The sequence below is a fragment of the Aythya fuligula genome, chromosome 7 (genome assembly GCF_009819795.1).
Source record: "Aythya fuligula isolate bAytFul2 chromosome 7, bAytFul2.pri, whole genome shotgun sequence".
Lineage (NCBI taxonomy): Eukaryota > Metazoa > Chordata > Aves > Anseriformes > Anatidae > Aythya > Aythya fuligula.
Genome location: NC_045565.1, coordinates 1,237,383 through 1,262,468, shown reverse-complemented (window position 1 = coordinate 1,262,468; position 25,086 = coordinate 1,237,383). Strand labels below are relative to the sequence as shown.

Sequence of the window (25,086 nt, the reverse complement as noted above, 5' to 3'; positions counted from 1 at the left end):
TTACTTCTATGAGAAACCTTAGCAGAGGTTTCGCTTTTCATGGGAATTCATATGATTTTCAATAAAATTTTAAAGTATTTATGATAACTCTAATTCTGTTTGTAGTTCTTGTTTTCTTTTTTCCTATTTTTCAGGTTCTTTTTTATGCCCTTGTGTAGTGCTGTGACTGAGTTTTCACTAGAGGAGATAGTTCAGGTTTCTGCGGGAGGAATGTTTTCACCCTCCTGTCCATGTTGTTTACATGCATACAAAAGTGCTTTTGCTTTCCAGTGAAAAACCTTTTCGTAAGGTTCGTAGGAAATTTTGGCTTTGAAAAAGTATAGTCTCCATTTGACCGTTGCGTAAAGCTCAGGAGGGCAAACTATTACAGAGCAGAAATGTCTAGCAGATAGCAAGTAGCTCCCCCCTTCCCTTGAGGTGCCTGATACTCAATGTAAGTAGCATTAATGGTGGAGTGAACTGTGAGTGTGGCCCTAAGGGACATGAATTAAGTTTTTGACTCTGAAAGTATTCTAGTAGCTTTCCTCTACAAAAATAGAGCTGCATTTTCCTGTTACTTCATCTTCAGTAAGCACTTATGTCCTCTAGCCGTACAAAACATTAAGAATCCATATTCTGATGAGTAACAACAATGCTTATTTTTAAACTGCAAGGAAAGCCACATCTTTCTGTTGTGTTGACCGAATATGTTGCTCAGGCATACGAGAATCCCGGTCTCTTTGTGATGTCTGTATTCTTTCCTCTTTCCATCTCCATTCATTATCATCCTCTGCTTTTGTTCCCTGACCTAGTGTGTGCTGATGGTGTCGTAGTTCAGCATGAGAGCAGCTTGGGTGGCTGCTGTGCGTGGTGTCGGATACAACAAATTCACATGTGAGTAGAACATCTCCACGCCTACAGGTGAGGGAGGATGAACAGAAAAGGACTTCCCTCTAGGCTCTTGAGTCTGGGAAAGGAATCCTACAGCTTCGAACACAGAAGTTAAATAAAACAGCATTATTAAGTGCCTTGCGATTTCATACTGTACTTTGACCATTGTACTCTCAAAGGATGAGCTGTCAAGGATGCTGGGGTGAGTCACTGTGCAGCTTGCGCATAATAAAGAGGTGCACTGAGGAATTCGTAGGTGCCTTCATGAAGCATCAGGAATAGATTCAAGAACAGAGGTGTTTCAGAGACACTGAGGACAGGGGAAGGAAGGCAAGCTTGGAGGATGTCACTGCAAAGCAGGTAAATCTTACCGGACCTTGAATTTTATAGAAGTTTATTTTGTCTATGCTGGAGCCAGTCTGCAGGGTAAATAATACAAAAGAACAAGCGACACCCATAAATACTCAGTTCAATCTTTCAACCATCAAAACTTTTAATTGTGTTCTAATTCATGCAATTGCACAGTTTCCTCAGGATGTCTCTCTTTTGATTCCTTTCAGATCAGGACTTGTCCTGCTCAGAGCTTGTTTGCTGAAACATACTTGCACTAAAACTCACAAAGGCCATGTGATATATCTATGTCCAGCAAATTACAAGTAAAATACAATCTTTTTTGTTTTTTTTTTTTTTTACATTGATCATTGTGTATTTTGTGTGTGTGTAAGGCATCACAGAGTGAAAACCACTGGGATGTTAGGAGCAGTTGTCCTGAAGGCTTTTTGCAGCATCTTGAATACCTGGTCTTGTGTCTGTGTGCAGCAGGGCAAACATCCTGCTATAAGCGTGGTGCAGGAAGCAGGATGTAGCGGTGGCTGACGGGGGTGGATTCTGCCTGCCTGCAGATATCCATTCACTGCCTGCCAGTCTCCTTTCGGTTCTGAAGGCTGTGCATCACTTGTTTTTCATGCTTCTTGGATGTTCCTTACCAGTTCTTTTCTATGCCCTAGTGCAATGCTGTGGCTGAGTAGGTTTTGAGCTAGAGGAGATGGTTTAGGTTTCCATGGGAGGAATGTTTTTGCCTTCCTATCCATGTTGTGTGCATGGATAGAAATGTGCTTTCGTTTTCTAGGGAAAAGAATGAAGGTCCCTGGAAACCAACGTGTCAAGTTTGTGTTGCTAAAAATGTGTGTAAAATGGGTAAACTGCTGCTTCAGATCACCTGCCACCGAGCCAAACAAGTAGAATTAGACAGTCTCTTACTACTTGGTCTTTCTGGGGAAGGCAAATAATAAGACTATGAGGTTTGGCTTGGCAAGTGTGGTTACTGAACTTGGTCTTAAGTAACATCCAACATGTGATAGCAGAAATGTGCATAACGGGGCTGAGCTCTGTGCTCGTTGCTCTGTCAGTCTGACACCACACCAAATACCGAACCGCCTTGATGGATTAATAATGGGTGCTTGCTGCTAAATGGATGCTGGTGGACCTGATATTTCTGGATGGATAAGCAAGCTCGTGTCCTCTGGCAGCTGCCAGCTTCCTGTACACCTTCAGGAAGGCACTGTTCCTGTTTCCCAGAAGTAATGAGGAGGTGGTGACTACCTTGGGTTTTCAGCACAGCCGTGAAACTTCTGTTTCTGGACAAACTTTCGTGAACTTCTGTTTGTCTCTAGCATCAAGAAGATCTCCTTCATGTGGGGAACAAATTTGCTCAAAGAAAAGCATCTAAAGATTGCTGCTTGGTAATTCTCATTATTGAAGTCTGCTTAAAATTGAGAAGATGAACGAAGGATGCATTACAAAACTGTTGGCATAGCAATAGTTCTGCAGAGCTGCTCATCTGTCACCTGTCTACTGGGTGTGTTCCATCTGGCAGCTGTTTGCTCCACGCTGCCATGAGAGTAAGAGGGGGTTTGGTCCCTCAAATAGCAACTTGTTTGGAGCTTCAGGCTGCTGTTAGCTCTCTGGCCTGGGCCATAGGGGTAGTGATATTTTAAGGGTGCCCAAACGTGAAATGTGTGAACTTTCAGCTGTCTCGTACTATAAGAATCCTTCCACAACACGTAGGGCAGTTTCAGGTGCAAAACTATGCTGAGATGATGATACAGGAAACTGCTTTCCTGATGGTGTTGAAACAGACTGTGAATGGCGTGTTTGCTACTTGGAACTAGTGTTGGAAGACTTGTCTGCATGTGCATAAGCCTATATGGAAAGTACAAGGGAGAGTGAAAATGAATATCCTTCTTATCACCAGCATCTCAAATGCCCTTGAAGGGATGTAGCACCTTTTCTGTTCAGGTTGCACTTCAGAGGGTTTCTAAGTCTTAATTCCTTTTCCTTGGATTATTATGTGTAAAGTCTAGGCCCTTTAGTTTAATTCCCATTTAGACTTGTGTGCACTTGATAAAGCATTTCCTGGGGCAGAATGTGTAAAGCTTGTTCTCCCAAATGTCTGTTTAAAAAAATCCATGGATTGCTCAGGTCTAAAAGTACTTTGAATTTTTTATAATACAGAAAAATACAATTCAAATTATACTGAACCTGAGTTTTGTGGAATGCATAACTTGCAGGTACTGTGTTTCTTGGTAATGAAATTTCACTGTTAAAACGTCATTTTTAATAGAAAGTGTTTGCTGAAATTCAGGAAGTTTGAGAGAACTTCATGAGAAAGTTTCTGGATTTGAGGGGAAAGTATTATCTGCCAAACATGGTAGTGTGAAGTTTTTTGACAGCATTTGTACTTCAACCAAATGAATGCAACTTAGAATTGAAGATGCGACACAGTAGCTACAGCTCATAAAACATAGTCAAGTTTTTGTTGTAAGCAGTTTTTTAATTTAATTATCTGAAGCGTTTTAAGCAATCAGTGCAGTTTTCTTGAAGATAACATTTTGTCTTTCCCTAATTAAGGATAAATGAGCAAGCACCCTTCCTAGAGGACTGAATGGTCGTCCTTTCGAGTTTAATTTGCAGTGCTTGTTGGAGGATTAAAGTAATCTCATTAAATGGCCTCATTTAAATTTTGCGGTCACCTAAGAGATGGTAGACAGATATGAAAAGGGATTTATCCATAAAGCATGAAAGCTAAATTAGCAGCTTTCTAATTTAACTTTTTTCTTAGTTTTGAAGACTTCACAAGAGTTGAGCATTTTTTGCTAGCTTTGGGATATCTTTGGCTCTATAGTATGGTGCTTGCCATGACTGAATTCATCATAGTGTTCAAGCCATTTTTATGCATTGAGTTATTAAAAAAAAAAAAAAATTAATACAACGTACCTAAATATATTTGACATAAGGTAATGTTGAATGTCAACCTCAAAGACATTATAAATGAAAAAATCTCTTATGCAGGTACACTGTGGGCAAGTTTCTTTTTTATAGGTACAGACACACAAATATGTTGCTTTAAGTACATTTTCTTAGCAGAAAACATTGGTCGTAGTCTTTTTTGAGATGATTAGGCACCTAAATTCACATACAGGCACTTAAGTAAGGTCAAAGCAAACTGCGGAGTGCTCGGCATTTCTGTGCAGCTGGCAGGTAGGGGTCTGAACTGTGGGTTTAGGCGCTTCACTGCAGCAGTCTCCAGTCGGAGATGCAGCAGGGACAGTGGGCTCCTGACTGAATTTAGGAATCTCTTTGTGGTTTAGAGACAGTAGAGGTGCCAAGTTACTCAGCTCTGTGGGGACTGAGATCTTTTTTCAGCTCAGAAACAGAGTTTATGCTTGAAAATATTAATTCCAAAATTACAGTTCTAATTTTTTTGATCTGATTGTAAATCATCATGTAGTTCATGTGAAATTGTTTTAAATCTAGCTGGGATGATTTCTGCAGAGATCTAAGTAGAAGAGAACGTGTACGTTATGTCCCTGTCTTTGCTGTAGTATAGGGGGATATTAATGCATGCCAGCCAATAAAAATACTGGCAACTGCACAGCAGAAACTCTATAAAGAAGCGTGGGCTGCTACTTGTTTGCCAGCTGTATTGCAAAGTCAGCAAGCTGAGTAGTGCGATGGTTGTAAGCTCATTGCATCTTTTCCAAAAAAAAAAAAAGCATATGATAATCATTGTGACTTTAGGTAATTATTGCTAAATTTGATAGATTTTTCTTCTCTTTTTTGATTAAAGCTTTATTTTAAATATAGCTAACCAACAAACTTTGCATAATGCATGCCTCTTCTCTGTTTTAAGTTTGCATAAGGAAGTATTTCAAGCACTTCTCAGCTGTAGCAAGCTAGGAACATCTGCATCATTAGTTACTAAGGCACAGTTAATGAGTGGTGATGTACTTGTGAGTGGCTCTCCATATGTTTTCCTTGACTATATAGAAAACAATTTTATGTCGATTAATGGATGTTCTAAGGTACAAACTGGTGAGTCTCATACCATCTACTACGGTTCTGTAGTATGGCAGCCTTTTATCACGTGCGACAGTCTGTATTGAGCACATGGAGCAATACATGCTGTTCTTACTAGCTGATCATCTTGTTATGACTCTAACTTACGTTCCTCAGTATAAAAATAAGAAACCACTGCTGAGAATGAAATGTGTACAGCTCTGTGGGCTACATCTCCAATGTGCAAGCATTCACTTACACTCAGTATTTTGGAACTGTGGATTTGTGTTTCTAAATGGAATTGTGCTCTACCAGTTGCAGAATGTGGATCCTGATATTTTCACTACATTAGGAGCCCCTAAAAAGCCGTCTTTCTGAGTGATTCTCTCTTTAATGTAGACCTATTTTCAGAAGTACAGCTCTGGGGCATCCTATTCATTTACGAAATCCTAAGGGTGCTTCAGTTTGCATGAGTTTTATGCCACTTTGATTTTATCTTAAATGTTTCTTAGTGAGGTCTTGCAGCTTGGGGAGTGACTCACTTTGGGTAGTGTTTGCTTTGGTTACACAGGGTGTTTCCTGTACCTCGAATGAGGATAATGATACTTGCTGTATCTTACCTCTCATCATCCTGCTTCTCATGGTCCATGATTGCCATGGTTTAAAAGCTTTCAGGGTGCTTTTCAGTCCTGCTAGCTGTGTGTAGTAGGTCTGCGATGAAGGAAATACAGATATAAGTATCAGGGAATAACGTATGAACTAGTGAAATTAATTGTCTTGGCACCATTACAAGACCAGTGTGTGAAACTGACTGATGAATAAAATCTAGCATAACAAAAGTATCCTTTCACATCTGTGTTGGTAAAAAGAGAAACCTCATCTTGCAAATAAAGAAATTAGTGTTGGAGTAAACCTTTTCTTTATATACAGTGTTGAATATACAACTTAGGAACTTGAAAGCCCTTATTATCTGAATTATTAGTCTTTGCTAATAGCATTTAGATACATTCTTTGTATTGTATTGCCAGAAAAACAACAGATGAAGTGCTGTGCAAAAGGATGATGCAGACATCTGTAAAAAAAAAAATAAATAAAATAATAGGATGAATATGTGGATAAGTGTGGAAGAAACAAGTGATGTATTAAAGCAAGGAGATGGGGATTCTCAAGGCAGGAATTGAGGCAGAGATATGCCTGTAAAGCAGATGTGGCTTTATAAAATAAAAGCATGACACCAAAATGACATAAGTTCAGATGGAACAGATCTTTAGTGAAGGTGGCAGTGTAATGTTCCCAACTGGGGGTGGGGAATGAAAATTCACAGATGTAAGGAAATGAATAAGTACTGTAATTATCTTTTTAACTCAGAATCTGGGTCTAGGGCTGTGTTCACATACTACAGCACAAAAGTAAAGCTTTTAAATTCACCTTTGCTAAGAGTTTTATTAACTTGAATGCTGTAGGCAGCTGCTGCCATGTTCTTCAGATCTTGTACACAAATAAAAAGATAACCAAAATTGACCATAGTTTCCATGGAAAGAGGAAGAATGGCCAGGATTTTTCATCCTGAATGGGGATATCCTTTAGATGTGGAAAAACAAGATGCTGAGGTGAAGGTCAATGATGAGTGATTATTTTGTATCTCATAACATATAAATTGGGGACACCAAATTAAATGATCAGCTATTGAGTTTTAAACAAATGAAAGCAAACAGTTGTACCACAAAGTATGGAGTTCTGGAGCTCTAAGACTATTTGAAAAATAGAATAGGTGATTCAAAGAATTAGTGAAGAAAAGCCTGTACTGAAGCACAGTTAAACAGGAGGCTATGAACTCAGCTCCTTGCTCGGGAAGTTCTGAGATGAGTGGAGTCTGGGAGGATGTAGTGGGCAAGTATCCCTGTTGGAATGAGGAGAAGATGCTTGCTGTGAGCATCTGCTAGGACGCATCTCTTGCCTTCGCAGTATGACCAGCTGACAAAAATAGTGAATTTTTGGATTCTGAATTCTATTGATGATGCTTATTATAAGTAGCTTTCTTCAGTAATAGGTTTCTTTCAGAGGTTGGTTATCATTCTCATATGGTCTGTGCATTTGCTACTTTTACACTTGCTGGATTTCCTATACACTGTGCTGGTTCTGCTAGCAGAAACCTGATCCGCTAGTGTTAAAAACAAAACACCCCTGAATGTCTGTTTCCTCAAATCTTGTGCATGAAGATGCACAAGAAATTGCTTGAGAAATTCCCAAGGCAGTGAATAATTTGGAAACTTATTTTCAGTTGTTTTTCAAAAATGTTTCTTCTACTGCTATTTTGTATTTGTTCATACTTAAGGGTTATGTGTCGAGGTGTCTGTCACAATCTCCTTTCATGCAGGGGCCGTGGCAGGTCAATGTGAACGTTTTGGCAAGGAAAAATAATTTTGGAAAAAAAAAAAAAGCTTTTGGTCAGGTTTTATATTAAAGATTTGCAAGTCCTATGCTGCTGACAGCAGACTTGTGCTATGTTCCTTTTTAAATATGAAGTCTTAAGTATATAGTTGAATAATTGTAGTACAATTGAAAAATTCAGTTTGCTGCTCAAAATAGGTAAAGGAAAAATATGCACCCTTTTTAAAGCTTATTTTAATGCTGTAAAGAAGGCAAAAAGTGCAGTTTATCTAGACAATGAAAATGTTGGGGGTGGAGAGTGACACTTGAATAATATTAGTGCCAAATTGCTGCTGTTGATTAATATTTCTCAGGAGTTCACAGAATGCGTGAGTTACTTTATATAATTGTGGCATAGTCATCTACACAGATGCAAATGTGCATTAAAGAATATTGTTTAATGTGTGGTTATTTAAGGTCTAATATGTTCTTTCTTTTCCTTAGATTCAAGCACTCTTTAAGGACTAATGTACCCTGTAGCTCATGGAAGAAAAAAATCAAACCAGGACATCCTTGGTTTCCAGGCTACCGAAATATGGAACGAAAACTTTAGGAAGCGTCTTGCAACCTATGCCAAATGGCTCGGCTGTTAATTTAGCAGGCAATAACGGGGGCAAAAATTTCAGCAAGCACAATGGCACTGTGCGTATGTCTTCCTTTTCTTTCAACTGGAGAAAATCAAATAAACATCAACTTCATGATCAAAATGGGAGAGACATTGATTCCAAACATAATTGTAATGAAAAACTAATCGATTCTGAGAAGTATTCTTCATCTCAAGGAGCACTGAGTAACGATGTGCTCAGGGCGGGTTTGAACAACGCTGCTTCAGTTGCATCAAAAACAGTAAAGCAAAACAATATGTTTGTATCTTCTACAGAGGAATTAAATCCAAAGTCTTTGCCTGGACTTCCTAGTTCAGCAAAATTCGCCAAAGGTACCCTGTCAGGAAGGACCTCATATTCTGGACTCAATGCTCCAAAATCACACTTAAATGGATTTTATGGAAATAGGCCAATGGTAGGTTTGCAAAGACCTAGAGCTAATTCCAGTGCCACAAGGACAAGTTCAGGAGAAAGCCTTGCACAATCTACAGACAATAACAAGCCTTTTTCCTGTGAAAAAATGGTAAGATCACAAAGTTTTTCACATTCCATTCAGAATTCCTTCCTCCCCACTGCATCTTTAACCAGGTCACATTCCTTTAATAAAGCTGTGGATCTTACAAGGCCTTATAGTCAAAATCTATCTGTTAGGACATCTCAGAGGTCGTCTCTGCTGTCAAGAAATGCACGACAGTTGGATGTACCCAATGGAAACGAACCTATGAAGTACGGATTTACCAGGCCGTACTCGGGTATATCAGCTCCTGCTTCAAAGAAGCCCCCACTGTCAAATGGGTCTGGGCCCGCACCTTCTTTTGGATACAGATTAAGTCGACCTTCTTTGCTGAAGCCTACTAGGCAGCGATTTGCTGGAAATATCATTGTGGATGATGGCAAAACTACAACTCCTGACATGTGTATAGTGGAGAACTCTGAACTTGCAACAAATATTAATCGAGCAATTGACAAAAACAGCATTCTAGAGTGTGATGCTCGAAGAGCAGAATCTGTCGATGGCCATGAAAGCATGGGAAAACATGGGTCAAATGTCATGTGTATGAGTGATGACGGAGATGAAATATCTATATCTTCTTTGTCATCCTCGGAGAAAAATGACTTGAGTGAAGACTTCAGTGATGACTTCATAGATATAGAGGATCCAAATAGAACTATGCAACTACAGCAAAAGGAGAGCCGCGTTCAAGAGTTAGAGCATGGGAGCATAACGTCGATGGAGCCGTTCACTTCTCTCAAGGAAAGTGGAGGATCTTGCTGTAATGCTGATGACTGGCTCGATATAAATATGTCGGGTAAATACTTTGCATTCTGTGTGATATTTTACGTACTCTGTCAAGATTCTGTAATTGCAGTTAAGTTACGTTTAACCATTCTGATTTTTTTCAGAGTGGAACTATGCTGGCCAATTTATTTTCTCACAGTGCTTTTTTTTTTTTTTTTTGCATGATAGTAAACATTTTCAAGCATGTTTTTTTTTGTAAGAGCTCTTATTTCATTGGAATAAGAAGTAGTGGTATCTCCTTTAGCCAAACTTGTTATAGAATTGTAGAATTCCTTTTAGCCTTACTTGGCATTCATTTCTTTTGGACTAGTGATCTCTGCATATCCTCCTCTGTAGGCAGAGAACATCTGTAACCGCTTAAAGTAGTGGCAATAAATGTAGGGTGTCCTCTTTAATTACTTAATTTTATAAATTGTTATGTTACTGTTTTTTTTCCAAAAGCACGTTGTATTAATTCTTTAAAAAAAAAAAAAAAAATACCAGTGGAAGAGATGGAAGATGCTTTAAAAGCGAAGCTGCATTTTCAAATCTGATGTATTTTTTTTCTTAGTATATATTTACTTTGAGAGATGTTGATTGGATCCAAAGGTGGAAACGTATTTTATTAAAAAGATACAGAATTCTAAAATGCGTCTTTCTTGACAGATGAATTGCTGCATTGTATAAAGCTAGGAAAGATGTAGTTTAAAAGAATACTTAATTGTAATGGCCAGTCCAGCCTGAGCTTTTTACCTCCTAGGATTAGTGTTCTTACTATTGTAGAATGCTTTCAGATACTCCTGTTAGAACACAGTTTATTATTGAGACTTTAATGTTTTTACACACCTTAATTTGTATTTTTTTTTTTTTAATATTGTGTTGTTTTTTAGAATCTTGACTGTTTCTGTTTTCTTTAAGCAGTGGATGACAACAGTGAAAGTACAAAGAATACTGCTGAGAGTGTGATTTCTCCAGAGATAAATTACAGAGCTGGGTCCTCTTTTGAGCTTTCTCCATCTGATAGCTCTGATGGCACATACATGTGGGATGAAGAAGGGCTGGAACCTATTGGAAGTGTCCATCCATGTGGAAGTTACGAGTCTTCAGAAATGAACAGCATAGTATGTATTTATATGCATCATCTGAATCTCTGTAGTTTCTTTCTCATTTTATTGCTGATGTATATTTTAAAAATAATTAATGTATTTTTTTCACTTGATAACTGTTTCTTCTTTCCTCTGTAGTTTACAGCTTTCTGAAACTTCTTGTTAAGGAGTTCCTCTTTCTGGACAGATGGCCTTGAATTAGGCTGCTTACATGCATTTTTTCCCCATTCTAAAGCTGGAACAACACAGCTTCTTCCTTATGCAATCTCATGATGGCATTCAACAATAAAGAAATTACTTCAGCAAATAAGTAAAATATCTCCTACCAATCTTTAAACCTAGGAGTAACAACAAGAAAACAGTTGGTTCTTGTCTGACTCCCATTGATTTGTTTCTATCCTATATCTGCACAGGACCCTTTTCAAAATGAATTTATTTTCATTTGTCTGTTCAAGCATAGCATCTTTAAAGTAGGTAGCTGACTAGCTCCTCAGATGAACTGGACTCTTTATGTCTGGAAAACAGAAAGCAAGATAAGTAATAGCCATATTCTTACCACTAAACACAAATGACTTGCATCAAACATTCTGTCTGGAGCAGACGGAGAGTAGTTGCAGCGCTCTAACCCTTCAGCTGAGGTCAGTTAGCCAGCCTCTGGGTTCTGGTAGGCTTGATGTAAGTTGTCTGTCTGTCCTTCATTCTTTTCCACAGAAACACTGTTCTAACTTATTTGGGTTGCTTAATTAAAAGACGGCTCAGATTATATTAACACGATATTATTCATTCAGAACTTCCAAGAAAAATTAGGTATAATCAATCAGTGTCTCCAGCTTCTTAAATTTGAGAAGTGCTAAGTATTATGTCATCAGTGCCATTATCAGTAGTGTAGATGCTGTTTTCTGCCTTTGAAAGGGCCTTGTGGCTCTAAGTCAGATTTTAATTTTTAGTTTTGTTAGGGTTGTCTAGCCCAACAGCAGAACAGCATAGATGTTTTTCTGAAACTGGGGCATAGCTACATAATTATATTGTTATATGTAACTACATAAGAGGAATTCCTGATATATTTTCAGCTGCCTGTGGTGCTGTTCATTTTCTGTCTTAAATTACAATCTTGGGATGTGGTGCTTAAAAGTAAGCTTAGAAATAGTTATTAACTTCTCTTGGTAATTATGGCCAGTTTGGAAAAGCATTTTGAGATTTCTTTTTCCAGTATGGACTTTGTAGTTATATTGATGTTTACAGGAAAAAATTTAACATAGGGCACTGCAAAAATAAACACCCTTCTCCCTGTCACATGCATGCATATACCAGAAAAAGTTCTTGAAGTTTCTCCTTGATAAACCTGAAATTGATATTTCTGATACATACAGTGCAGTTGATCAAAACAAAAGGCACTGCTTTCATGGGCTTTTGGGCTATGTACCTTGTATTTGATGTGCATATCCTCCATGCGTTAATTTATGCATTTATATGAATTGAAGGTGTTGATTTCAGAACATTGATGTTCTGATTGATAGAAGCTGTTGTAAGCATAAAAGAACAGAGGTTTGTTAGAAGCTTATGATATTTTTGTTCAATGTTTTGGTTAATTTCTTTATTGAAAGTAAATAGCTGTTAGAGAGGTCTTAAAAGTGGAAGAATAAACTTATTTGGTTTAGATGTAGTGGAGAAAGAAGGAGGGGTGTAAGACTTAATGCTGAATCTTAAAAAAAAAAAAAAATAAAAATAAAATAAAATCGTGCTTTCCACTCATTTTGATTTTTATTCCATTATTTCTTTTCCAGAGTTGTAGTGCAGTAAGCACTATATTTTCATCTGAATTTTCATCCTAAGTAAGGGAAACGTCAATAATACATCTTGTGTTCATACTTGTTTTTTAAGAGAGGCTGCACTCTGAAATGTTTGTTGAATTGCATTTTAGTGGGAGTCCTGTTTTTTTTTTTTTTTCCTATGCTTGTTACTGTTGGCAGAAAGAATGAGATTTAGAGGCTTTTTTTTTTTTTTTTTTTTTTTAGCCTACAAATTAAACACTCATCACGTTTAGTCTTCAGATGTAGAAGAATTTCTGATACAGTTCTTAGTTCCGAAGAATCGTGATGTTGGGTGGGTTAGTATAAGCTTTTGTTCTCTGTTGTTGCTGCTTCTGTCTGAAGGCAGTGAGTATAAAGGCAGCTTAAAAAACCCCTGAAGGTCATGAGAATAATTATTGTGATTAGGCAGCATATGTTGATGTTTTGATTGCTAGGAGGTGTATGATCAAATTGTGCTTTTTCTGTCCTCTAGTATTGTGAAGGTGAAAGCAGTAAATCTTTGTCAAAATCCAACTGATAAGAGTCTTTTAAGCTAATATCAGCCTGACTGCCCCTGGGAAGTATTGCTTCTGGGGAAGTCTGAAGCAGATAGGTGGTTCTGGAGTTTCCCTGGCTTTAGGCTGGTGTGAGTAGGAGCAGTGTGAGCCTTTGTGATGCTTGGGATTCCAGCAGTACATCTGAATTACTCATAATAAGATGGTAAATATTGGCAGTGTTTAGTCATCTGTTTGCCATCTATAGCATCAACAAATGTATAGATGGCAGTGTAGACCTTGTTGGGTAGTCAAATGAGAAGTGGTTTGGCCTATTTGCCTAGGGTGGTGTTAATTAGGTCTGTGGAATGATAATGAGAGTCGTAGGACTTCATTTCATATACAGTAGTCTACTTGACTACATGAACCTTGCTGAATTTTTTGCTTTCATTTATTTTTGTCTGGAAATAATGTACATATAAACAGAATGGATGAAAACATGGGTCCTACCTGGAGTCTCATCGCCCCTTTCCTTAACAGAAAACAAAGTACTATTTTGCTGTAGCAAGGCTTGTTTGAGTTGTTCTGTGCTATCCATTGTATTAACTAGACACGTGAGAAACATAACCTTTAGTATGTGTTTGTTTGAGTAAAGCTTTGTTGTTTTTTTTTTTTTTTTTGAAGTTTAAAGCTCTTATTTACATTGAGAATAGGATAGATAATCCAAGCAAGGGTCCCTGTATTATTATGAGGTATTACTGCTTTTAAAAGATGCTACAATATTCTACCATACAGGGGTCTGCAAGAAGTAAAAATTCAAGATAAAATTTTTCGATTAGCATTTTTAATGCCTCTAGAGAGTAAGTTGTTTCTTTTTTTCCTCTTTCAAAGAAATTTCATTTGCACTAATAGGTTTAGAAAACTTGTGTTTTCTTTATTACCAGGTTGTATGAAGACCCTCTCTTAGACAGAGATCCAATCCTCTGGCCTTTTGTTATTAGAGGCTTTAGTAACTGTGTATGTCTCTGCTATCTGAATTTTTACTGAACTAAAGCTGGTATTTGGGGTATACACCAAGTGAGCATCGATTTAGTGACAAGGATATAGGATTATGGAACAATAATTGAAATCCATCTTGAAGAGACAGATGGGTTTTAGCTGCTTTGCTTAGAATTTAATTGCTCTTGGGATGAAATCTAGATCTTAGTGGAATGAATCTGCTTTGTCATTTATCAGTGTGGTTAGAGTTTCAGCCACAGAGTCTGAAATGGTTACATTTTTCTCAGCTTCCTAGCATATTTTTGAAATCTCATGATACTTTTTTTTCCCCTCTGATTGCAGCTTGGGAAAGGGAGATTCTGAACTAGTTTCTGAGACTGGCATGGCTTATTGTTCTAGAGGCACAGATACTCACTGAAATATGCTGTTCAAATGTATGTACTTCTTAACTACAGAAAAGATGAGCTTGCTAAAATAACATTGTGTAATGTTCAGTCTGTGGTACTTGCTATTTTCTTACAGTAGTTTTAGTTACTTAAAAGTAATTGAGTTTTTAAAATCATTTCCTTCTCTCAATGACTAAACTTTAAATGACAGTCTGATGTACCAGATGAGTACTTTGTTATATAGGAATTGAGACTTGTAGTATGCATACTTCCAACACGTTCGCTATTAAAGAGCCAAGTGTTCGAAGTATTGTCTTCTACCCATTTCTGCTTTTAGTTGTACATCCTTTCTAATGGGATAGTGCCAAATCCATAGTTGCTGTTCTGGACTTTGGATTTTGGATTACTTTGCTACAGCTGTAAGCTTACTTGTGCTTGTATTTTTATTAAGGTGGTGTACTAGTATGGAATAAAAAGGCTATTCAGATAGACAAGAGTTCTTTAAGTAGTATTTGGATGGCTTCAGTGAGGTTTGAACCCCATAAACTTTACCATGTGTGAGAAAGTGTTTTTTTTCCTCAGTGTGTGGTGTTTGTTTTATTTTTTTTATTTGGATATATGTAATACTAATATAGAATTACTGAATTATTCTAAACACTACAAATTTTTAATGCTTATTCCAAATAGGTGAATAACGAGTCTCCATACCGTGCTAGCAGCACTGTGTAAGATCCATTGGAAGAATTTTCAAGACAGAGACCTTCTGAACTAATAGTAATGTTTACAGACTTAAATGCCATTTAAATAGTATGCTGAGAGTGAGAAGTGGTTGCATCGTGATATTTTTCATCAGAAGCAGTTGTTGAAATAATGAAGCATTCAGTACAGAGTATTCAGAAATTCTTGTGCTTCATTTTCACTTTTTAACAGGAGATAATGGAACTAAATATCTATATTTTCTTCATATATAGACACTTGTTTTTTGAGCTGCTTTAGAAAGAAGATCTTTTGAAATGAGGCCTTGAGGGGCAAACTAGTTATAAGAAGCACACGAGCAGATTCCATCTAATGAACTAATTTAAACTTGGTTCCTTTTTCTGCTTTTCATGCTGCAAGTGAAGTGTCTAAGATTTTAAGAAGCTGAAGGTAAATTTAAAAAAAACTTTGAAATTAACTGCTTCAATGTAAAAACTGTGTTCATAGGAAAAAATTTTCTTTTTTTTTTTTTATTGAAACAAAGACTCTTAAATGTGTTTAGATTTTCATAGTATCTTCATGTAAGCCATTACTGAAATCTGTAGATTTATAAAATCTGAAGCTTTTATCTCCCATTCCTGTATTTGCTTTTCTGTGTGCAAATTGGTGTTAAAATGCTCCATCTCTGTTATCAGAGATGTTCCAGTTAGGAAATACTTACACACCACTCAGCTCTTCCCCTACTCCCCCATGTAAGAGACAGGATCAACCAAAAAGTTTTGTCCACTGATACACTGAGCATCCTTGCAGGTAGTATATAAAATAGCTAGCTTTGTGACCTGTAAGTAGAGGAACTCCAGCCACTGATCTGCAACACTTCGTGACCTTAAATAAGTCTCATGGAGCCTTCATCTTATTTTTCTTTCTTTGGAATGATGGATGAATTAAAAATGAATAATTTTAATTAACGTTATCATCAGTGTATATTACATTATATAACATTATCAATGTATTTGTACTTCCTGCTCAGGTTCAGGTGGATCAAGAGGAAGGGTTTCTTATGATTTATTCCCAGTGTTTCACAGCTCTGATTTAAGCTTTGGGGGAATGTGCTGGTGTGGCCTCTTCCTGGACCCCATCCTGTCTCTTTGCTTTACTATAGTAGTATCGTTTGGGTTTTGAAGGAGACAGTCCTTTTTTTGTCACCAAAAGATGCTGCCTAACATGGCTGTGAGCTCCCAGTCATTTTGGTCTTTGCTGCTGCTGCCAATTTATCTGGCCACTGTCGTGGTACAACTGGACCACGGAGGAGGAAATCAAGCAAAGTTGCTCTGTAGCAATTCAAATAAAAATTAGGCTTCATTGCATCAGTGTAATGAGACTGCAAGTATAATGCCAGCATACTGGTACTATAGGTAGTGCTGGATACTTGGCAATGTGCTGTACTTCTTTCTACTGTTTCCCTCTGGGCCCAGCACACTGGAGGCAGTTCTTGTGGAGAGAATTGTAGTGTGTGTAGCATCACTAATGTGGAATGGCAGTTTGGAGTTTTATATCTTCTGCTTCTGCTCAGGGAATTTTCGATTGTTGCATTTAGCACCAAAGAAATCCTGTCTTGCAAGGCAGATTAGGTAATCCATTGGTCTTTCATGCTGCTTTACCCAAAAGCATGACTGTTGGGTTTCTAGGTCAAGATATTTTTTTTTTTTTTTTTTTTTTTTTGACAGAGACATCAGAGTAGCCTGGGAAGTCTTTTATGAGATTTTAGCTTTTACTAATGTATTTTAGGTAATGACAAACACCGTGTCTGAATTTTACTTCTGATAGAAAAATGTTTCTTGGAAATACCTTACCTTGATAAGCTGGTATTTCTGCTTAGAGCGTCGTTATGAAAGAGCTTCAGCAGTTTTACTTAAATGCATAGTGGTTGAGACCTCCTGCTCAGAAACACAGAGAATCAGGGATTGGGATATCATACAAATGTCAGCCTGGGAAGGCATTTTTCACTGGCATGTGTTTGTGTGCCACAAATGTGAAGCTGGTGTTGCTGTTAACCTCACCACCTTAAGCAGAGGTTACATGTTTATCTGAGCTCTGAGCTCTTCTGGAACTGAGGATTCTCTTGAATTGTCATGTTCTAACTTTATAACTTTAATTAGATTGATATAATTGATATTTGGAGAAGACTCAAGCGTACAGCTTTCTGATCTCAGAAGATTCAGAAAGGCTAGAGAAGTGTTACCTTCTTTGCATTTAGTTTCAATTTGAGAAGATAGCGCTTCTGGACATAGTAAATCAGGGTGAGAGCATCCTTCATCAATGTGTCCCCAGTTAAGCTTTTAGTAAACTGTGCAAGTGCGATGTAAAAGTGCTGGTAATACAGATTTAAGAGTACCTGCTTGTTTCAGTGCGTTTTGCTAGCAGTGATCCTTGCCCACTTGTTCAGGCGTGTTTGCTGACAGTCAGTTTTCTGCTTGTGGCGTAGATAAATGTCATGGAGGTAGGGACTGACTTCAGAGGCGCTGCCTTCTGAGAGAAAATAGCTGCTGTCTGCCCTCCCACCACCACTCCAGTCTTCAGCTTCAGAGCTTAATTGTTACAGCAATGGGAGGTAGTGAGAAACTGCACTGCTTACTGAGATGGCATTTCTGTCTGTGTCTTGGGTGATGTGCATGTCCCTGCTGTCAAATGTTATTAAGAGGTTATATGACTGTATTACAGTGCACAAATCTCTTGTGGTGTTGCTTTGAGAGGTATGACATTTTGTGAACAAGCTTTTATGGCAAATTACCTTTTTTTTCCTTTGGGATAAAAAGGTATATATGGCTTTGAGAGCTGTATGATGCAGAATTGACACAGTAAATCTTCTCATCCTGTTTTGGTGAAATCAAGGAAGGCAACTTCTCTCATGCTCCTCCTGTCTTTCATTTGTGGTGGCCATTAATGACAGCTTTGATTTTGTATGGTGGGGAGAGAGAGCAGCAGATGTGTTGAGTGCAATATAATAATAAATACTGGTAGAAATTAGTACTACTTTTAATTCATAAGCTTTAAGTGAGGTTTCCAGTATGAGTTTGCAGCTGCATATGCAGTGTAGTATTTTTAGTTAGTTTATAGCAATTCCTTGTTGATGTTTTTCTTTGTTCTACCAACTGGCATCAGTTTTCTATAAGGGAACTTCAGAAGTACTCTAGTGTGCTTCAGTTAATTGTATTGCTGTGTTTTTTTCAAGTATCACACATTGTTTTCATTGCTCCTAGGAAATCTTGAAACAGGTAGGCATGTGCTCAAAGAACAGTACAGTCTTAATTTTGGTGTACCTCTGGTGTTTTTTGTCAGTGCAAACAAGAAAATCACTTAAGAGTATACCAAATGAATTGAGAGGAATCTAACTGGGTTTCTGAACACTGACAGATAACTTGATAGAAAACACATGGATTGGCACACAGTTTCTTTTTTTTTTTTTTTTTTTTTTTTTTTTTTAACCTGAAGCTGTGTCCCAGTAAGTTATAAGAACACTGGTGTTGAATCTTCTTGTGACTGACTTTCAGTTACAAACCATCAAACTTTGAGGAAGGGCTGTATCTTCTACGTATTAGGGTCAATTATGTTTGTAGTATGTGCAAATCTGGTCTCTCTGGATGAAATGTGCACACCCATTTCCAGTCTTACTGTCTCCACAGTTCTAAAGACATGATGCACAGTTCATTTAAAGACTGGTCAAAAAAGGTTTAATAAAAATATTTGAGGTTTTTGTTCTTTTTTTTTTTTTTTTTTTTTTTTAAATTAGAAACAACTGTATTCAGTAACCTGTATAAGAACACACAAATGCTGTGTAAAAAGTCATATTCAGTTCACATGGAAATTCTAGCTAGGGCATAACTAAAACTCAGTATACAGAAGAAACTTAATTGATCTCCTGGTAGCTACCTTGCCCATGGTATTCTTCTAAATTCAGATTGTTTTGATTTCATTATCGACTGGGAGTTGTTTGAGGCCTGAAGTTATTTTTATATAGCTCTTCTATTATAACTGAATTGCCAAATTAAACTGGATCGTTCTTGGTATTTCATGTTATGTGTTTTTCAAGTTCACCGCTGATGCTTGTGCCTAAGAAAAGGCAGTAAAACCAATTTCAAAAGCATTTGGAGAGCTGAAGCATATTGGTGTGTCTCTACTGATCCCTAGAAAAGAGCAGTAGACTGACCCATCATACAGGATGTCTGGTAACCTGGAAGTCCTGAGGTAACAAACTACTTAAATTGTAGTTCCTCCTGATTCTCAAGGCCTTCTGCTCACCATACTCATGTCAGCTGAACCTCGCAGCTCTAATACAAGTGTAAGTCAGTGGAGAGAACATCATCATTCATAGTGGCTTTTGCCCTTTAAGAGTTTAAGTAAAAAATAAATATTGCATCATGATGTAAAACGGTCCATTATTTGTACATTAACTGCAAGTAACTTCAGAAATAAAGCTGAACTTCTGCTATTGGCAGACTTTTCTGGAAGCAGAAGCAATGAGTAGAAAGGAGCAGATATTGCCTATGTTCATTACACTTAATGTTGATGTCATTCTGTAAATCAAACCAAAACTGGAATTATGAAACATTCTTAACCGTTGTTGGAATTCCGCAGAAAGAAGGTCAGACTGTTTTTCCCTCCTGGTGTGTTTTTGTAGATTCATTACTGGGGGCTAGATGGCAGTAAAGGAACGCTTTTTGTGGCTGTGGGATTTCACTTGTGCTGCATGTTTGGTTAGTGCTATTGCTTATGAATTGGTAAAATCTCAACAGAACAGTTAATATTTCAGGTTTTCTTTTTCTTTCCCTTTGTGCTCTTGAACTTTTTCTTTTTTTATATGTTCTAGCATATAATTAAAATAATTAAGCAGCGAGCCTAGCTGCTCTTTGAGAAATAGTGGATAGTAACTTAACCTAATAATTATTTCCTATCTGCGTTCTGTAAACCTAGATAGAACATACAATGCCCTTATAAAAATGTTTTCAAAGAGGAATATACCATTATTTAAGACCAATATCCAATAGTTAAAATGTCTTGGGTATTCAGAACAAAGGTCCCGTTGCATTTGTTGTCTTGGCAACACTCCCTAATGGAGCATGAACAAAATGATAAAACACTTGTTTGGATGCTGGGCTTAATTATCCCTAATATGACTTGCAGCATACAACATTTAAAATAGCTCCTTTCCTACCCTGTTCTTGGTATCTTGCAGGATTCTAGCCTTTCTCTCTGGCGTACTGGAAGGATTACTGATACATTTTTTTAAAAAATGTGTATATATATTTGTATACGGTCTTGCATATAATGAGTAAGTAATTTTAGAAAAACTGAGGTATTATATGTAAAAGAAAATCTACTCTAAATTTTTCTTTGAGGAAAAGAATACTTTTCACTTTCTTTAGTGATGCTTGCTGTCACCAAGAATTCAAATTGGAGGAATGATTGCAAAGGCTTCAGTTCACCTTCTCTGTTAAGGTTTTTGGAGCTAAAACTAAATTTTGCTATTTGCAAAATAGCAAAATATAGTTCTGTTTTGATGCTGCAAATGTGAAGACTCCCATTTCTGGATGAATTAAACGAATAACTGACTTGAAACAATTACTTACTTCTTAGAGCCTTATGCATTAGACTGGAAATTTAGTTTCCTGTCCCAGAATCCTTCTACATGATCTGTTGTTTCAAGAGTGTTTTTTGAGAACTTTGATTACTGTTTCCTCCTGTGTGATATGAAGCAAAATCAATATTACTGAATTTGTAGTAATGTATCCATTGCTACAGGATCAGACTCATGTTAAAACCCATATGGCGCAGCACCCGTATTGTTCGCTGTTCTGCTAACACAGACACCGATGTTTCTATTTAAATAGTCTCTCTTTGGTCGTAGACAAAGAATGAAGTTGACATCTGACCAGGATATCTGACTTCTCTTTCTTTTGTGAAATGTGACAAGCGCACCTGTCTGCTTTAAATGATTTAGGGACTTTGGCAAGCTGCTTTTTTGAAGTTTACAGGGAAGTACATTGTAATGCTAACAGGTGGTAGTTGTTTAGCTTTTTTTTTTTTTTTTTTAAGATTTGGTTGGTGTCCTGCATGTGAAATTTTTAAAGATGTTTTCCTTATACTGTCCTGTCTTTTAAGTAATTAGTAACTCCAGTATTTTGAGGGTTATGGTAGAAATTTGTTCAGAGGACTTCTAATTTACGCAGTTTGTATGTCTTCATAGGTTGTAACATCTTGAGAATCTAGTCTTGTGAAATTAAAAAAAAAAAAAAAAAAAGTTCAGTGGGAAGGGACCTCTGAAGGTCAGAGACCAGCTGCCTGACCACTTCGGGGCTCACCAAAAGTTACAGCCTCTTGAATGCTGATAGGCATGGGGCACCAACCACCTCTCTGGGCAGCGTGTTCTGGTGTCTGTCTAACCTCTCGTAAGTTTTTCCTGATGTTCACTCTGAGCCTTCCCTGGCACCGCTTTGAACCATTCCTGTGCGTCCTGTCACTGGATACCAGGGAGAAAAGAGGAGCGCCTCCCTCTCCACTTCCCATCCTCGGGGAGTTGCAGAGAGCAACAAGGTCACCTTCCAGCCTCCTTTTCTCCAGGCTAGTCAACCTGAGTGCCCATCCTCTCCTCACAGGAGATGCCCTCCAGCCCTTTTACCAGCTTTGCCCTCCTCTGGATGCTTTTAAGGACCTTAGTGTCCTTTTTAAATTGTGGAGCCCAGAACCGCGTGCAGTATTCCAGGTGAGGCTGCACCAAGGCTAAACAGAGCAGGAGAACTGCCTCTTCTGACCAGCTGCTATCCACCTTTATAATGCATTATTCTTCTCAGTGATACCGACCAAGTAGGATTATTCCCTTAATGGAACTCTTAGTACTTGCTAAAACATGTAATAATCTATAGGGTTGTAGCTGGTGTAGTTTTGGAGAATTTCTACATCCTGTTCAAGGCAGAACTTGATGCTAGCAGCTGTTGAGCACTCTTAGTAACGTTACTGCCTTGTAGTTAAATTCCTTATACAGCAGTGAGAATAACCGAAGCCTGTAAATGGAGGTTTATATGTGCAAACTTGCTGATGAAACCTGAAGTGTATCTTGTAACTATTTCAAGATGACATTAATAGCAGTTCATCTCCTGTTATCTTTCCTACCTAGATAACAGTTGGAAATGCTCAAAGGGAACTCACATGGGGTCCAGATATTGCAAAGACTTCATAGTCAGATTTTGTTTTCTAGCGTGGAGTTGCCTCAGTGCGGTTCAGGAATGTATAATTAGGGAAACATAATGAAATGTGCTGTTGACAGAGAAGTATGTTTGGCATCTCAAATGCTGACCTTTTCTGACATCATTAGACTTCTGAAGCTCTGGTACAGGGATAGCAAAGTGGCTTATCTGGGTTTATTAGTTAACACTCTGACATACTATGTTTTTTTATTGTACTTTAAAATGCATTTGCATGGTAATGGCAATGTTTTCAACTTTCTTAAGCATTTGTGGCCACTGCTCAACTAATTTGTCATGTTCATTAAGGTTCCCACAGTAGGGAAAAATGGTGCTTCTTCGTACTAATTTTGAAGATCAAAGCATGGCATAGAAGCAATTTATCAACTAACAAACTGAATTTGCCTCTCCAACACCTACATTTTACGAAATTGCTTAAAAAATACACGTTGCTTAAAAACATTTGAGTTCCTGGAAAAATGTAAATTAATGGATGTAAAAATAAGTGAACATCTGCAGTCTGTTCCCCTGAACGGTAAATCTGCATTTTGTTTAAATTACTTGCAATTTCTGAAAGCTTTTCTCTAGTAATTTATTATTCAGTCTAGTAATTTATTATTCAGTGTCCTGATATTCTGTGCTTTTCTTCTCTTCTTTTCCTGTAAGTACTTAGAATGACACATGTAAGCAGTATTATTCAGGTAGGACTTCTAGAATATAACAAAACGAGGTGGTTTTGTCTCAAGTATTCAACTGTCCCTTGATATTGCTCATGTTTTATGAAGTGAATGTTAACTTTTTGTTTCATATCCTCTCTCCAATGTCAAGAAACGCATTTCCCTGCAGAAATGGAGAATGTTTATTGTTCTGTCAAGAAAAAAATCTTAAAATATCCTTAGCTTTTTCCACTATTTGTAATAAAATAGAGGAGTACATTGTGAACACTATAGGAATACTGAAGAAGAAGAGTTGGGTCAACAGGTTAGCGATGCTTGTCAATGTTACTCGTTTCTGACATCTCTGACAGAGCAAATCTAACATGATTAGCTGGCGAAGGGATAGCTTTCCAATTGAATACAGTTTTTGCAGAGTATCGATAGTCTGTGTACTAGTATGCAGTTAAGTGTTTACTGATATCTGCAACACCCAGTGAGAAGTAATTAGCAAAACACTACCTTAATAGTTTTCAGTATAGGTCCTGTGAATCATCTTTAGACGTAGCTGCTAAAGCTAAGAAAAATCTGCAGTTCTGTGCTTGGAAAAGAAGCAGATGTGAAACGTCTGAATCTAATCCTAGGCCTTAAAGCTATGACTTCTATTTGTGGGATTTCAGAAAATACAGATCAAGAGCTTTAGAGCTGTGTAACCATTAACAATTTCCTTAGACCTGCTTTGTATTATGATCACTTGGTACTAATAAGTTTATCTGTCTTTGAACAATCAAGTGGGAGAGGCTGTGTTGTCTAATCAAGTACCGCATTTTGTCTGACATAGCTTTCCAGCAGCATGTTGCTAGCAGCATCTGGCTACTCCAACAGAATATTCTGCAGCCTTGACCTCTTGAGGTTTTTTTGTACTGTTGGTGTTCTTAAAGGAAGAGAGGTTAGTTAATCTCTGTCTCTTTCACTATCAGTTGACTTTGCTGTCACTGCAGTTGTTTTCCTCTAATATACCTGACTAATTTTTTGAATGGAGTATTGGTACTAATGTTACTGCATTTTTGTGTTATTATCTTTCTTACAAACAAAACATCGTGTTGTGTAACTTTAGAAACAGCTTTATATAAGCACATTTTTAAAGACAAAAGGCAGCAGCACTTGGTACTGATAATTACATATTTTAAATTTTGTTGGCCGAAAAAGCTGCTGGGAGCTGTAAGTTCTTGTCAGAACCTTGGGACTATTCCAATCTCTGGCTGACAAAACATGTTAAGGGATATAGGTGTTCTCCTCCTTCTGTTCCACACTAAAACATGCTTAAAAGCCAGAAGCATGATTAGGTACTATTTCTCAGCTCGTTAAACGGTTAAGTTTCTTGTTTTTCTTCTGAAGTGCTAGGTGCCTTTGGTAACATTAAGAATGGAGAGGCCTCTAGGCCTCTATATTCCTTCGTTTTAGAGGGGCAGTATTTGTCCTGAGTCTGGCTTTGGCTATTATTTATGCTGAAATATAGCAACAAGGTAAATCTGAATCTGAAAATATAGGTCCCTAACCCACCCTTTTCATTTCCATGACATGATGATCTTTTGATCAGTGTGACGTGAGAGCTGAAACAAGGTGATTTAACATCTTCTCGCAAACTTGTCTTTGAATCCTAAGTAAAATAATTTAGTTTTACAATGGAGGCAGAATATTAATAAATAAGAAAATCTTGGGAGCATTCCATAGGTACAAAGCAGAAAATTGTTTAAATCCATCCGTTACTGTACCAGATCAGTAGGAAGGTTGTTAGTTTGTGTAGACAGTCTCAGGTAAGGCTGATCTTGTCTCAAAAGAGAGGAAGCTGCTGACAACATCAGATATGTATACAGAAGAGATGTAACAAAGCTTTGCAATCAACTCTTTATGGCACTGGAATAAATGAGGTATCATGAAAACAGCTCCATCTGCCATTTTCTTTCTTGTAGGATATCTTGAATAATCTTGATTCATGTGATCTTGAAGATGATGATCTCATGCTTGATGTGGACCTGCCTGAGGACCCACCTCATGACAAAGGTTAGTAAAGTAGCCAAGCAATCTTACTGTGAAACTACATTATGGGTTTAAGATATTTCTGGATTTCGTTGTTCTAACTTCTGCCTGAATAAGATGCACACTTTCAATTGGTTTTTATTTAGGCAACTTTCTTTTCTG

At 37.5% G+C, this 25,086-nt stretch overlaps 1 protein-coding gene across 9 annotated transcripts in view; it reads left to right on the top strand.

Annotated features, from left to right (window-relative positions):
• Positions 1-25,086, top strand: part of CCSER2 (coiled-coil serine rich protein 2) — a 70,152-nt gene that overhangs the window by 6,707 nt on the left and 38,359 nt on the right. For 6 of the 9 annotated variants that reach the window (XM_032191009.1, XM_032191012.1, XM_032191010.1 and 3 more), the window contains exons 2-4: positions 8,083-9,553; positions 10,441-10,643; positions 24,858-24,948. In XM_032191009.1, coding sequence (XP_032046900.1) covers positions 8,122-9,553; positions 10,441-10,643; positions 24,858-24,948 — 1,726 coding nt within the window. In that variant the 5' untranslated portion in view covers positions 8,083-8,121. Of the gene's footprint in view, positions 1-8,082; positions 9,554-10,440; positions 10,644-24,857; positions 24,949-25,086 lie in introns of those variants that run through there. The other 3 variants (XM_032191014.1, XM_032191018.1, XM_032191017.1) reach the window with 1 other exon arrangement.